This window comes from Eucalyptus grandis, chromosome 9, assembly GCF_016545825.1.
Source record: "Eucalyptus grandis isolate ANBG69807.140 chromosome 9, ASM1654582v1, whole genome shotgun sequence".
Classification (NCBI taxonomy): Eukaryota; Viridiplantae; Streptophyta; class Magnoliopsida; order Myrtales; family Myrtaceae; genus Eucalyptus; species Eucalyptus grandis.
The window spans coordinates 20,539,413-20,554,409 of record NC_052620.1 but is presented as its reverse complement, the minus strand read 5'-3'; the positions used below and the strand labels follow the sequence as shown (position 1 = coordinate 20,554,409).

At 41.4% G+C, this 14,997-nt stretch overlaps 1 protein-coding gene and 1 long non-coding RNA gene across 2 annotated transcripts; both read left to right on the top strand.

Moving 5' to 3' along the window:
• Positions 1–268: 268 nt before the first annotated feature.
• On the top strand, positions 269–866 carry LOC120288101. The gene is made up of 3 exons (XR_005546361.1): positions 269–504; positions 584–684; positions 804–866. It is a non-coding gene; the product is annotated as an uncharacterized LOC120288101 (long non-coding RNA).
• Positions 867–9,069: 8,203 nt separating this feature from the next.
• On the top strand, positions 9,070–14,889 carry LOC120288452 (D-2-hydroxyglutarate dehydrogenase, mitochondrial-like). The gene is made up of 9 exons (XM_039302437.1): positions 9,070–9,168; positions 10,659–10,729; positions 11,712–11,805; positions 12,137–12,207; positions 12,601–12,719; positions 13,635–13,730; positions 13,835–13,944; positions 14,103–14,183; positions 14,743–14,889. Exons 1-9 carry the CDS (start codon positions 9,070–9,072, stop codon positions 14,887–14,889), a joined length of 888 nt encoding a protein of 295 aa, XP_039158371.1.
• Positions 14,890–14,997: the final 108 nt, after the last annotated feature.

Here is a 14,997-nt window from a genome sequence, read left to right as displayed (position 1 = left end):
TTTCCGAAAGAACTGGAGGAGGATTAGACATCCAGTTTTGAGGGAGTGCTTTTGTTCTGTTACTCTTCGCTATCCAGTTGGCCGCGGAATTGGCTTCACGAGGGCAATACACCACCTGCATCACACTTGATTGGGCCAGGATGTTGTTGCATTGGCTAAGGATGGTCTGCACATTCTAGGGGTATTCGGCCCAGCCCATAAGACTTTGTACTGCTGTCAAACAGTCAGACTCGCATAGCACTTTCTCTGTTTCAACTAGTTTAGTTCCGGCTCCTTCCACGTGCGAAAGCTTTCTCAGTTGCAGAAACTCCAGTCCCTTCAAAATAGCTAGGGTTTCGATCTGCACGGCTGAAGAGGCTCGTATATCGCTGACGAAGCCATCCACCACTTGTCCGGCGTGATTCCTCAGTATTCCGACGACGGATCCAACCGGTTCTCCTGGTACCCACGAGCCATCGACGTTTAGTTTCAGGGTTCCTCTGTCCGGCGGTCTCCACCTTCTCGGTAAGTACAAGTCTGTGGGGTTCTTAGCTTCGCTTGTGTTGTGCCATCTTCTAAAATTCTGGAGGTTTGCTTGTGCAAGATCTACGATTGTGTTCGGATCGGGCGGTTTTGCTCTGAAGATGGTTCCGTTGCGGGCTTTCCATATAAACCAGAGGACCATCGCCACTAGTTCCTTCTCGGGTGAGTGGTGGTTGCCTTCGAAGCTTTCCTTCAACCATTTATCAAACCTGGATATGTGCGTGGGTTTACACATGAGATTAATCCGTGGGTCTGTCCATATTTTCTTTGTCCACTTGCAGAGGAGGAACAGGTGCTCGGTGGTTTCCGGGTGTGCGTTGCAGAGCGAGCAGATTGGATCAGGTACCACCTGTCTTTTATAGAGGTTTTCTCTAGTTGGTATTGCATTTTGACATATGCTCCATGCAAATATGCGCATCTTTGGGGGGATGGATAACTTCCATAGCTGTGTCCATAGTGTTCGAGGGGGCCGGGATGAACTTGATGCTCTGTTTTGTTCTGTTTTTGACGTTTGCGCACACACCTTGTTGTATCCGCTCTTTACTGTGTACACTCCAGACCTGTTCCCTTTCCATACTAACTTGTCTTCCTGCTGATTTGGGCTTAGAGGGATGGATAGGATTTCATTTGCCACTCGGTCTTCAAACAAGTTTTGGACTTCTGTTTCTTTCCATGCTCGCTTTCTTCGCTGATAAGTTCTGCCACCATTTTAGGTTCATTTTTGTTTGCCGGCCCTCCTATCACTCCATATGCTAGCCATTTATCCTCTCGAATTCTGATTTGCTTGCCGTTTCCTACCCTCCATTCCACCTCCTTTTCAATCGCTTCCCTCCCCACGAGAATGCTTTGCCAACCCCATGAGGGGCGCCGCCCTTTCCCCTCGCTTTCCATATATCTCCGTTAGGGAAGTAGATTCCTTTTAGTATTCTGCTCCATAAGGCTGATGGGGATTGAGATAACCTCCGAGGCTTGTTTGCCCAAAGATTGCCTTGTTAAAAATTGTCAAATCCACGAATCCGAGCCCTCCTTCATCTTTCCTCATTTTCAAGACTTCCCATTTCTTCCAGTGCAAACCATTTCTTTTGTCATTTTGTTTCCACCAAAAAGATGCAATTCTTCGTTCTATTGCTTTGCATATTGAGATGGGTATTTTAAAGATTGACATTGCGTATTGAGGCAGGGCTTGCACAACACTTTTTATCAGCGTTTCTTTTCCCGCTTTGGACAGAACTTTCTCTTTCCAGACCTTCCAACTTCATGTTTACTCGAGCTAGGATCCAAGCAAACATTTCTTTTTTTTTTTCCCCGATCCGTCGGGACTCCGAGATACTTTCCTGTTTTGTCGATGATCGGTACTCGGAGTTCTTGCGCGAGGTTTCTTTTTAGAGTTGGAGGACAGCCCCTGCTAAAGCAAACCCCTGATTTGTTGAGGTTGATTGCTTGACCCGTGGCAAAACAGTACTGGTTTAGGACAGCAGCTAAGTTGTGGCATTCTGTGATAGTCCCATTAAGGAAGAAGATAGCGTCATCGGCAAAAAGAAGGTGTGATAGGGTAGGGCAGTGTCTATTCAGGGTTATTCCTGTGAGGCTTCCATCTTCCATAGCCTTATGCATTAACCACGATAAGACATTCGATACCAGGATAAAAAGATAAGGTGAGAGAGGGTCGCCTTGCCTTAGTCCCCTTGATGGTCTGAAAAATTGCATTGGCTCCCCGTTAACCTTCACACTAAGAGTGGTTGTTGAGACGCATTGCATGATCAGCCCAACCCATCTTGTATTAAAGCCCATTTTCAGCAAGCATGCCTCCAGAAAATCCCACTCTACCCTATCATATGCTTTTTGCATATCAAGTTTCAGAATTGCTTGGAACTTCTTTTTTCTCTTCTTGATCTGGAGTTGGTGTATAACTTCCTGCACTATTAATATATTGTCTTGGATTTGCCTACCTTGTACAAATGCACTCTGCTCGGGTGTGATAATTTCTGGGAGCCATCTTTGCCATCACTTTTGCAATAATTTTGTAGCTGAAATTGCATAGGCTTATAGGTCTGAATTGGGATATGCTTTCTGGATTTTTGACCTTTGGTATTAGGGAGATATGTGTTTGATTGAGGGTGGGATCGATGATGCTTGTCTCAAAGAAAGTTTGGACTAGCTAAACAACTCCATGCTTTACTTCCTCCCAAAAGTGCTGATAAAATTGCCCGTTTAGACCATCTGGACCCGGTGCTTTAGTTGATCCTAATTGGAAAACCGCTTCTTCGACTTCATCCATACTCACGTTTTCTAGGAGATGAGCATTAATTGTCTCATTTACTGGGCTAGGGCACTGATTTAGGACTGGCTGGATATTCCTCACCCACCGTTTCATATAGTGTTTGATAAAAGCCCTGAATATGTTGCTTAATTACGCTCGGCTCCCTGCACCAAGTTTCTTCATTTATTTTCAGCATTACAATTCTGTTTCGCTGCCACTTCGTCTTCTTTTTCTTCTCTCGGAAGAGCTTTCCTCTCTACCCTGGGTAGAGCTTTCCCCGTTTATCCCTCAATCGGCAAACTGCACTGATGGAACCCTAAAACCCCCATGATGCTGGCTTTGATGCTCCTCCCCGATGGATAGGTGGGCACTCCAGATCTGGTACACAAACCCTAATCTCAAACCTTTTGTTCTCCCATCAAAGACTCCATGAACTCAAACCTTCTGTTCTCCCTTTCATGAACAACCACCACATCACATTCTCCCATATCCACACTACCGGAAACCCTAAGCCCCTCCCCAGCTGATCGCATAGCAACCCCAAGCTAACCTACTACACACTCACAGAGCCCCCTTCAATCTAACCCCAAATCTCCACCCATTTACCCCAAAACATACACGGAATCAGCACAACTCGCCAAATAGGAAGCAAAGTGCAATGACCCAGGCTTCAGCTTATTCAATCTAGTAAAGGACAGCGACCCAATCTCATCTCAGCGCAGGCAAAGAGAATCGGCGACATCCTGAAAATCGGAGCAATGGAAGGTGAGAACGAAAATGACCTAAGACTATCAAATTATGTAAGAGTTTAGGACACCTCTGGGCTGAAAGTGATGTGGTCGAAGTTTCAACTGAAATACCTCCAACTAAAATTCAAGAATGTAATCTAACCCTATTTGGGAAGTTGTTCTCCAAGCCACATGTAAACTTCCAAGCTTTTACTACCGTAATGAAAAAGGCATGGAAATCTGAATCTGTTGTTTGCCTGCAAAAAGAGCCAGGATTATTTTCCTTCGTGTTTCAATCTGAAGAAGAAAAGGAGAGAGTTAAGAAAACAAGCCCATGGTCCTTTGGAGGCAATCTATTAGTACTAAGACAATGTGACCCAGAAGTACCAGAACACTGTTATGACTATACTCGTTGTGCCTTCTGGATTCAAATGGGAGGGATCCCACCAGGATGGTTTAGAGAGGAAGTGGTGGCTGGATTAGCTGCAAGAGTGGGTCGAGTTGTCGAGATAAAGATGGAGAATAGTGGAAGTGGCCCACAAAAGGCAGGAAAGGTGAGAGTAGAAATAGATTTGAATTCACCTCTGAAATTGGGAGCAATATTGGATATAGGGAAGAAAAAGCTATGGGTGGAGTTTAAGTACGAACGGCTGCCACATTACTGTTACACATGCGGGAGAATTGGGCATTACGCCACTGACTGTGAGGAGATTCCCTATGAGCAGACAAAATGGGCAGAAAACAAGATAGGGAAGTACGGACCTTGGTTAAAGGCGGAAGTTCGTGACCACAGCCCCCATTGGAAAGCTTTTTATGGCCAGCTTGAAACAAATTCAGACCCGGAAGAGATAATTCCTGAAACGCCTGTAGCAGAAAATGATACGGGAGAAGAGGTGAGAAAAGAAGAGCAGAAGCGAGCTTCTATAGCACGAGGAAAGAAAAGGGCAGATTGTTATCCGGATAACAACAAAAACGAAGGCTTGGCAACAGACCTCAGTAAGAAAAACAAAGGGAAGCAGATCATGTGCATTGATCTCCCTAAAGAGAACTTTCAGGGGGAGGTAAGAAATAGTAGGCAAGGCTTGAAGACTCAGAAAGCAAAAAAACAGAAAAAAGAAGCAGAGAACACCATCCTGCTTGTGGATGAAACAGAGCTTCTGGACACCCCTGTTCAGATAGTTAAGGAGGGTAACGATTGGGCTGTGGTGGCTAGCCCTAATAAGCCACCGAAGACGTCATGAAAATCATCAGCTGGAACTGTCAGGGGCTAGGCAACCCCCTGACGTTCCAAGAGCTGAGAGCTTTAGTTGCTCTCGAAAGGCCTACCATAGTCTTCTTAATGGAGACCAAAAACAAGGAGTCGAAGGTTGAGGGCGTTATCAAACGTCTAAAATTCCCAAATAAATTCCTAGAGAACCCGGAAGGAATTGCAGGAGGACTAGCACTTATGTGGAGCGCAGAGGTGGCCGTAAGAGTAATTAACAGCACCAACGCCTTCATCGACGTGGAATGCTAGGATCCGATATGCGGTAACCACATGCGAATTACCTTTATCTATGCACCAACCAATTATAGGGAGAAACTACTTTTATGGCAGAAATTAAGAGAGATACGGTCACAGAATCTACTTCCATGGATATGTATGGGGGATTTTAATGAAATATTATACGCTTGGGAGAAGGTGGGAAAGAAGGAGGCTAACAACTATAGAATAACAGCATTTCGTGAGGTTTTGAATGACTGTTCCCTAATGGATGTTGATAGTAAAGGGTGTGCCTACACTTGGGCAAACAACAGAGCAGGAGGGGACTTGGTAAAAAGAAGATTAGATCGAGTAGTATGTACCATGGAATGGAGGGTGACCTTCCCAAATGCGGAAGTACAAGCTTTACCAGCTGTTGGCTCAGACCATAGCCCCCTTCTTCTTACGCTCCACCCTGAAAGCAAGAAAAGGAAAAAACAATTCAAATTTGAAGCTTTTTGGCTGGAAGAAACAGAATGCAGGGAGATAATCAAACGAACATGGACTGAAAACTCCTCAACAGAAAACAGTTTTTTAGACAGAGTTCAAGAAGTGTCAAAGGAACTTGCTGCATGGAGTCGAGATAAGTTTCCTAATGCTGCCCATCGGATAAGGGAACTAAAGCAGACTTTAACAGAGTTAACAAACAGACCTCTAGAAAGATGTAGTAAGGAGGAATCTCAGGAAGTGAAGGGCCAACTAGAAAAGCTATGGAGACAAGAAGAAAAATACTGGGGGCTTAGGGCGCGCATAAATTGGCTCAAGTGGGGAGATCAAAATTCAAAGTACCTTTGGGTGTTTGTGAATCTGGTTCAGTGATTATTTCGGATGGTACATTGAATTGCGTAACAATGATCAAGAGCAATTGAATCTAAAAGGAAAGGAAATGCAAGTACCGAAAACGAAAATATATTGATAAACTGGAAGTGAGAAAATACATAGATTTGAGTTTATGACATGGTTCCCTTATTCACACATTAACTTTTATATTCTGCACGTCTTAGCTAATTTGATCATTAAGTACTTACATATTTATACGATGACTTTATCCTTTACGAGGTTCATGGCAGTTTGTGTAATGTATTACCACATTGACAGTGGCATCTTTGGCCATATTCCATAGGAAAGAGTGGCATGTTGATGCTACATTTCATGTATATCGTTTGGATGGTTTGGTTTAAGGCAAGTTAATACCTTCATAATTTAAGAGTGTTTGATAATGTATTGTCTGTTCTGGTTGGTGCATTTTTATGAGTCCATTGATGAGTGGATGTATTATTCCAAATGGATTTTTCCAATTTGCTGGTCAAGAGTTTTGAAACTTGGTTTGTTAGATTTCAATCTTTTTCTTGCGCATATTATTGGTAGGTGTCAATCGAACTTGTGATTGCCCAAAATTACCCCTTTTACTTATTGACTCGCAACATCGTCATCTTTACGACTTTTGAGTTTTACCGTGCACGTTTCTTTAGCGAGGCATCCACTAGCATATGAAAAATAGTCAAGATTTTCAAAAGATCACAATATGGAAAAATTGACACTTTAGTATCTATAGCCAATCCAATGAACATTGATTCCATAGCACTATATACACTTTCCTTTTGAAAATATCAAATTCAAAATCCAATCAAAACTACAAAAGGGAAAAACTCGAGAACAACAAAAAACTCCATGAAAAGATCACGATCAACCATAGTTGATCTATGAGGACTATCCCAACTCCTATAACTTCCTAATTTCATTGACACGCCAAAAACACTCCCGAAATAATAGGAAAGAATGAAATTACCTAGACATTGAAATTTTAAAAAAAGTATAAGAAAAGTGAAGCTAACTAGTTATGTACCGGGGTGAACGTAGAGAAATATCATGAATTACTTCTTCACGAAATAGGAGGAAGATCACAGCCATCCTTTCCATTGCCTTGTTGGTCTTCAACTTTCTTGAGGCAAAACCAAAGGCTGCCATCCACCCTGAAGGACCAAAGCTGAATGACAACATCCTTCATGAGTTCATTCCGCGTGTAGGGATGCACGACCCCATTCCACCTCTCCGTCAACACGTAAGAAAAATTTTTGCTCATGTAATTCCATCTCTTGAGCTGCAAACCGTGAGAAACTTCGAGGCACGGCTCAATGAGGGAAACCATAATGCCCTCCTTCCTATCTAGGATTCGGATCTCTTCTTCGCTCAGGAAACCTTGTCTTATCTGCTTGTTGGGTATAGAGAGCCTACTTTGGCCTCGGCTCATGTCCGTGGCAGTAAGAGTCTTCTCCACCACGAGCGTCATATCCCGACCTTGCATCTCCTGAATTTTGTCCATGTACTTTGTCGGCATTTTGCTTGGTCCGATCAGAGCCGCGAGACCCGTCTTGGGAGTTCTCTTGGGTTTCTTGGAAACTCTTCCCCATTCTTGGGTTTCGGAGGAATCAAATGTACGCGACCTCTTCTTGTGATTCTCAGCGACAGCTCTCGAAGGCTCTTGCTTGTTGTTTTGGACAACGACAAACGGGTCAGAACTTGACGTCTGGGCGTGGAATGTCGGCCTTCGCGCTCGCGGGGATCTCTTCTTCCGAACGATCCATCCGACATCGATTGGCCCAAAAGTGGTGGTGGTCACGAGGGTGACCTTCTTCTCACCATCGCGATCAAAGATGGAAGGCCCGAGACATAGCTTTCCCTCGGAGATGAAAGAAGCTACGTCTGCCAAGAGATTGAGAGATGAGAAATCGAGCTTCATCTTTCTGTCCCCCTTTGAAAGACGGTTTGCAGACCGAAAATAGACCGTCGCTGCCGGAAAACTTTGATACCCCATTATCGCCAAGTGCTGAAGAGACGAAGAGACGAAGAGACGATGATCGTGGGTTTTGCCACACAGAGAGAGAGAGAGAGAGAGAGAGAGAGAGAGAGAGAGACGAAGAAGGGGTGAGAGGGAGGGGAAGAAGAAAGCTAGTGCGATTGCAAATTAGGAAATAGTAGGAATTACTTGAAGAAGATGAGAATTCTGAGCAGATCATAAGTGAGATGCGGGAGTTTCAAAATAGGAAATATTAGGGCTTTGTGACCGTTGTGACCGTTGAGTGCTTACTCGGACGAGTGATTCTGAAAAATAAATTGTTGTCGATCTCCGAATTAGCCAGGAATTGTTGTCTACCCCCCGAATTTTTCACCAAAAAATTGTACTTTGATTTTAATTGCACGTGTATTACAATTCTCTGGATTTTAGTTACACGTGTACCTGAAAACACAGCATGATTTTGAGAGGAGACGAGGGCTAATAAAAGATTATCACTGATTTCTCTCATTCACAGGTCTTCTTCGTCGTTCTCAATCGCCAGAAATCTGCCATGGCCGTCGATCTCCGCTGCTCCCACCGCTGCGCCAAAACTCCTCTTTTCTGCCCTGTTTTCTGGCCAGGAAGTTTGAAGTAGTTAGTTCTCATTCAGACTCCTTTGTAGGTGCTGATCTTCATTGCCAACACGTCTAGGACCTCTATTCTCCGATCTTCACACCAGCCGAGGCTAGAAATCCAATTCACCAGTGTAAAATCCATTCGCTCTGTTTCTGTCGCCTACGAATGAAACAGAGGCCTTGAGCTCTATTTGATGTTTGTGAGAAAAAGATATTCGTGACTGAAGCTCTTTTAATGTGTTTAGTCTGTGTTGATGTTGTTGTGATGATTTGAAATTGAATTGTCGCTTTATATGTGTTTCATTGATCGAAATGCATATCACTCGTTTGATGAAATGCTCGAACTGAATAAATCAAGATGTGCTTCTCAACCCTTGAACCGAAAGTCACGCTACCTCAATCCAACCTGTTCTTGACTCGTTAAGGCCTCATTTATGGGTCGTCTTTTGTTGGAATATGATATTCATTTGTCATTGAATTTGTGTCATGATTCTCATCTTCGGTATGTTTCTCTTGGTTGCTATGCTTGGTCCCGAAATTCTCCTTCTGTCTTGTTCCTTTTTCTGTCTTTGAGTTCCCTACACTAGGGTGTGTTTGCGTGGTCATCTGCAATTGTGGGGGGAGTTATGTGGTGGCCGGAGGTCTATGATAATGGAGGAAAGCATGTTTGTGTTGTGCTGTTCTTATCGCAATACCGGGGCGCGTTGTTCTCTGGCATAGTTCAGGTATGGTCTATTGATTAAGGGGTAGAACCTGCGTCGATGTTTGCGTGTTCGATTCTTGTCCTAGAGAATTTAGATTTATGTAGAGAAGAGGTCATGAGGATGGGTTGTTTGCTAGTTCATCTCTAGATAGCCGATTAATTACAGTTATATACCTAGGTTATCCGAAAAAAAGAAAGAGGTCAAGGTTTATGGGGGAGAAGGAAGAATAGCGGAAAAGAGAGGGAAAAAAAGAAAAAGAAGAGAATTAGTACTGAAGTGTTCTTTTACAGCAAAAAATGTAAGATATAAAATTTATGTAGAGGATTCCAAACACATCTACATAAAGTATTATGCATCCTATAAGTGACTTTTGTTGGCTCCTTGTCTTGGGAAAAGTGCCAAAAAATCCTAAACCTTTTGGCTTTGTGTCAATTTAGTTCTAAACCTTTTTTTAGTACCAATTTAGTCCTAAACCTTTTTACGTTGTGCCAATTCAGTTATTTCCGGCCACTTTTTGCCGGATTTTGCTGATTGGATGCCGGTCGGTTGACGTAGTCGATTAGACTGACGTGTACAACTTTTAATAATATTTTAATATTTTTGAAAAAAATTTCTTATTTATTTGTTTATTTATTTTTATTCTTTTCTTTTTCTTTTTCTTTTTTCTTCTCATCTTCTTCCTCCAGCCGGTCACCGGAGCTCGGTGACCGACTAGAGGCTTGGTGGCGAGGCTCGCCCTCACCGGATCTCGGTGAGGGTCGAGCCTCGCCATGGCCGGCGAGGGCGAGCCCCGCTAGCTCGGCGCGAGGAGGCAGCTCGAGCCTCGCCTAGGCCTCGAGGGCGGCCTCGCCGGCCATGGGCGAGGCTCGTTCCTCGCAAGATTCGGTGAGGTGAGCCTTGCCCGCCCGGTGCAAGGCCGCCTTCGCGGCCACCGGCGAGGTGGCCAATGAGGTCGACCTCGACCTTGTCGGCTGTCGCCTTTGGCCGGTCGGCGAGCTTCGGCGACCGGCTAGAGGAAGAAGATGAGAAGAGAAAAGAAAAAGAAAAAAAAAAAGGAAATAATAAAAAAAGGAGAAAAAAAATTCAAAAATATTAAAATATTATTAAAAGTTGTACACGTCAGCCGACCGGCGCCCAATCAGCAAAATCTAGCCAAAATTGGCCGGAAATGACTGAATTGTCACAACGTAAAAAGGTTTAAGACTAAATCGGCACAAAAAAAAGATTTAGGACTAAATCGGCACAAAGCTAAAAGGTTTAGGATTTTTCTGGCACTTTTCCCCTCGTCTCCGACACTTTGGGTGGTGTATGCAAGTGATTACATGATGTTAGGATTTTCTACAATATATGCATGGAGCAATGAAGGACTAATCGATAGATAAGTTAATCTCTAAACACATTTGCATATCATGCTCTTAAACGTCCATAGCGAACTCTTAAGTTTGAGTCTCTTCTGTAGATCAACAAGGCATTGTGTGGTTTTTCCCGTTGGTGATTGCATGGCATGGCAGCTTAATGAAAGACATCCAAAGCAAGGACAGATCCATCTAGGCAATTTCTATGGTGCTCCAAAAATTTTCAGGTAAAATTTAAGTGACCGTAAGAGATTTCTAATCACCCATATGTAGATCGTTACTCTGGTAGATAAGTTTTGCATCATCTTAAACTAGATTGTCACCATGTATAAAGTTTTGATAGAGCAGAGGAGCCACGACTAGAGCAGTATCTATTATGTTAGCACACAAATACTATTTGGTATAAACCGTATATAAGTGTAAATGAACCTAAAAATGCACAAATGAAGATGGTAAGAGTATGATTTTAGAGTACAGATGAATGGTTATTTTCTATTTTTATAATGTTACAACTCACCAAAGAAAATCTGTTTTAGAAATTGCTAGGAACTTCTAGTTGTGCTTCCATGTTGACATGTTTTGACACTGATGACTGGCAGATGGAAAACACCATATAGCCAGATGGCCTTCAAGAGTGTGCTACATAAAAATTTGGTGGTTAAATACACTTATGAACTGACTTTTGAGGGTTCTTTTTAGTGATTGAATTTTACTTGATAGTATCCATGATCCTTAAATTTTTATAAGTTGTTGGATATAGGGCAATCATTAGAGTTCTGTGACAAAAGAAAATCAAAATCGTGCATTGACAGTTGTTTACCAAACTAAAGTGTATAGTAGCCAAATCTTTCTAAAGTGATCGTGAATGGGAGGAGTGTTGGAATTTGGGAAAGCTGTGAGAGAGAAATTCAGCTAGCGGAATCCAACTTAGATTCTGATTTTCTCAGAGATTTGGCAGAAAAATGGTTTGTGTTGCCTATCGTTGTTGATCCTGAAGGTGAACCACTATTGACCATGCCGTTATCATGTGTGTTTGGCGAAAAATTGGGCGATTGTCCTACAACTGCATTATTTATGGAGTTTTGAAAATGGCAAATGTCTCAAAGTGAAGTTTGAGCACTAAAAGTGGACAACCTTGATTAGAAATCATAAGTGTCTTCAACACTAAATTTATTCAGCATAATCTTTATAAGAGTCTGCCTGATGTAGCTTGATTGCCTGCAATCTGAATGGCTTTTGGTTATTTATTCCGCAGGTGATTGTGAACTTAGGTTCCATGAATAAAGTCATATCTTTTGATGAGGTACGTTATACAGCACAATGGATTGTCATTTTATGCTGGTTCTCCTCCAAATAACACGTATATTTTTCTGTAGGATCTGAATTCTCTCTACATGCTTGTGAGACTTCATTATTGATTCTTTTTAGCATCAACCTTCTTATTTCAAGAAGGTTTTCCCTAAAATTATCCTATTAGGCGCACTTTTTTTCACTGGATACTTCATCTCCTGCTTTGGGTTTTGATAGCTCTGCGAGCTCTGTTATTCAGCAGTTTGACATGCTGAAGTCATTGATAAGATGTTGAGAAGATATTTGCTTCAAATTATTAGAAAACTTATATTAGTGTTTTATAGGTTAGCGGTATACTAGTTTCTGAAGCAGGGTGCATACTGGAAAGCTTGGTGAATTTTCTAGACAACAATGGGTAAGTGCTATTAGCATAACTTTATTTCTGCAGAGCTCACTGAGGATTGTGCATCTTGGGGAATGAGAGGTTTTGTGGATGATGCCAATAACACAAACAAAAGACAGATCATAAATAGTTGCATAGACATAATTTTCCTGGAAGGGAACAGCAGGCTGTGTATGTGCGTATCGTGAACTCTGCTATTTTCCCCAAACCAAATACATGCTAAATGTATCTTCATATCCTTACATTTGTCTTGGTGGAAATTGATTTCCTGATCATCCTGCTCCCGGTTTTAAATTAGGAATTTGCGCATATGATTTATTTATTGGAAGCAAAAAAGAGATAAAAGTTATGAAAATGGCAGACCACCATCAACTCTGTCTTTAAGTACATCATGCTTCCATTCAGATTTATTATGCCACTGGACTTAGGTTCAAAGGGAAGCTGCCAAATTGGAGGAAATGTTTCAACTAATGCTGGTGGGCTGCGCCTTATCCGATATGGCTCACTTCATGCTAATGTACTCGGTAAGTAGATCTTCCAAATGTATAGTTTCTTTTTTGGGAGAGAGAATACTTAGTCTCTTCTTCTTCTGATTATCATCTCTCCCTTTTGCATAACTATGACGATGGCGCTGGATGTGTAGTTACTTTCTCAAGGTTTAAATTTACATGGATTGCAAAGTTTAATCTGCATCCATTTACGTTCCAAATCAAGTTTCTGTGAAGTTTTAGGATAGTGCAACTGGATAAATGTTTTCACTCTTCGTTGATTGTGTCCTAATCTTTCTATTTTGGTTAATCAAGTCCCAAACCTTTTGAAAGAGGTGCAATCAAGGCTTGCTCTCATCATCGGTATAATTTGGTCACCAGAGAAAGGACACTTTCAGCTATTGGCTTTATTTGCAGTTAAGCATAATTTTTTACTATAATCAAGGAATAAAACACGAGTTTTCTGAATCATAGAGTAGCAAGCTCAATTATGGAATCAGTTGAAAGAAAATTTAAATATTATGTAAATAGGTAGCGTGAGAGGAAAAAGTACTTTGTATTATTCAATAATGTTCAATATATACATAAAAAATAAACCCTAAAGGTCCTAAAGACTACTTTACCTTTATACTCTAATAGGGAGGAGAACCCAACTTTCTTTATTATGAATTTTCCTTGATTCGTATGACATTCTGGTTTTAATTTTCGATTGATTCGTAAATTCAAATTCTTTGCTCAATTATTCATAAAACCCATGTGTTTTTTTTTTCCTTGATTATGGTTGATATAATGATTGATTTGTGAAGAAAAACAAACCGCTACACATCCTTCAAAGGTTTAGGACTCAATTGCCTACAATAGAACGTTTGGGACTTAACCGACTGACTGCCAAAAAGTTTAGGACTTCTATTGCTTTTATCCTGGAGTTCATAGTTTAGGTCTGTGTTGCAGGTCTTGAAGCAGTTTTAGCTAATGGAGATGTGCTCGACATGCTCGGTACTTTACGCAAAGACAACACTGGGTATGATCTGAAGCATTTGTTTATAGGTATAATCAATATGACAGGCCATTTCAATTGACAAATTTATGGTACAACCCATATGATTATAGCATAGTATTCCACTGAACAATGATTCTATTTGATGTTGTAGGCAGTGAGGGGTCCCTGGGAATTGTTACAAAGGTGTCAATTCTGACTCCTCCAAAGTTATCATCAGTTAATGTAGCTTTTCTTGCATGTACAGACTATTTAAGCTGCCAGGTAAAATTAGTTTCTTCTCCAGATTGACTTACATATTCCAGAATGACAACATTTTGATCTAGACCTTAACCTTATAATCCTGGCATAATCTGTCCCATGGTCTTAAGGCCTCTTTTAATTGAGCACAAGTCAGTATCATTTTTTATCATGTGCATCAGAAACTTTTGTTGGAAGCAAGGAGGAAACTGGGAGAAGTTCTCTCTGCTTTTGAGTTTTTGGATGAACAGGCAATGGATCTTGTAAGCTTTCTGCACATTTAACTTTTAAGTATTACATCAGGCATTTTGTACATAAGTAAGATAACTATCTTATCCTTTGAATTTGGATATATCGCCTATCTTGGAATAGAGTTGTAAGTTGCAACAGGATTGAATGTGGCTGCTAGAGCTTCCATCTATATGCCTTTTATGTCTTACAGTTTTCTGTTCTTACTTCCACCTTCCATAAAAAATAATTTTCACTTTTAGGTAATCCATTTTCCATTACAGTTGACTGCATGTCACTCTAGTAATTTTCAGTAGTTTGTTCAATTGCTTGGTCTAGAAGATGCTACGTTTATGATCATCTCTTCGTTTCCCATTATAGATTGTGTGCTTCTTTACCTTCCTCTATTTTTTTTTTGTCCTTCTTGGCATGCTGTTTTATGACTATAAAAAACACATGGCTTGACTGTTATAGATGGACTACGTCTAAATTAACACCTTTTTGTTTGACAGTCTATTTATTACTGTGAAACAAGTCTTGAAAGTAAAAGTAAAAGTAGATCCTTAAGCCAAGTTATTTCACCATTCGTGGCAGGCACTAAACCATTTAGAAGGAGTCCGAAATCCATTACCTCCTGCACTGCACAAGTTTTATGTTCTGATAGAGACGACAGGCAGCGATGAACGTTCAGAGCAGTTGCCAACAACAGTTCAACACACGACGAATACTTTGCCTTGGTGATTTTGGTCATTCTAACGCAGGGCATTTTGGTCATTTCCTAAGAGAAATATAAAAGGAATCCTCTGCCTTCCGTCATTCCACGGATCTCCCGCCCAAAAAAGTAACCCG

What these genes read in the sequence shown, in the direction of transcription:
- LOC120288452 (XM_039302437.1), top strand. Translation starts at nt 9,070, where the DNA reads ATGTGGTGGCCGGAGGTCTATGATAATGGAGGAAAGCATGTTTGTGTT. An exon ending in TGTTCTCTGGCATAGTTCAG is followed by an intron (nt 9,169 to 10,658) that starts GTATGGTCTATT and finishes ATGGCATGGCAG; the next exon opens with CTTAATGAAAGACATCCAAA. An exon ending in AATTTTCTAGACAACAATGG is followed by an intron (nt 12,208 to 12,600) that starts GTAAGTGCTATT and finishes GCTTCCATTCAG; the next exon opens with ATTTATTATGCCACTGGACT.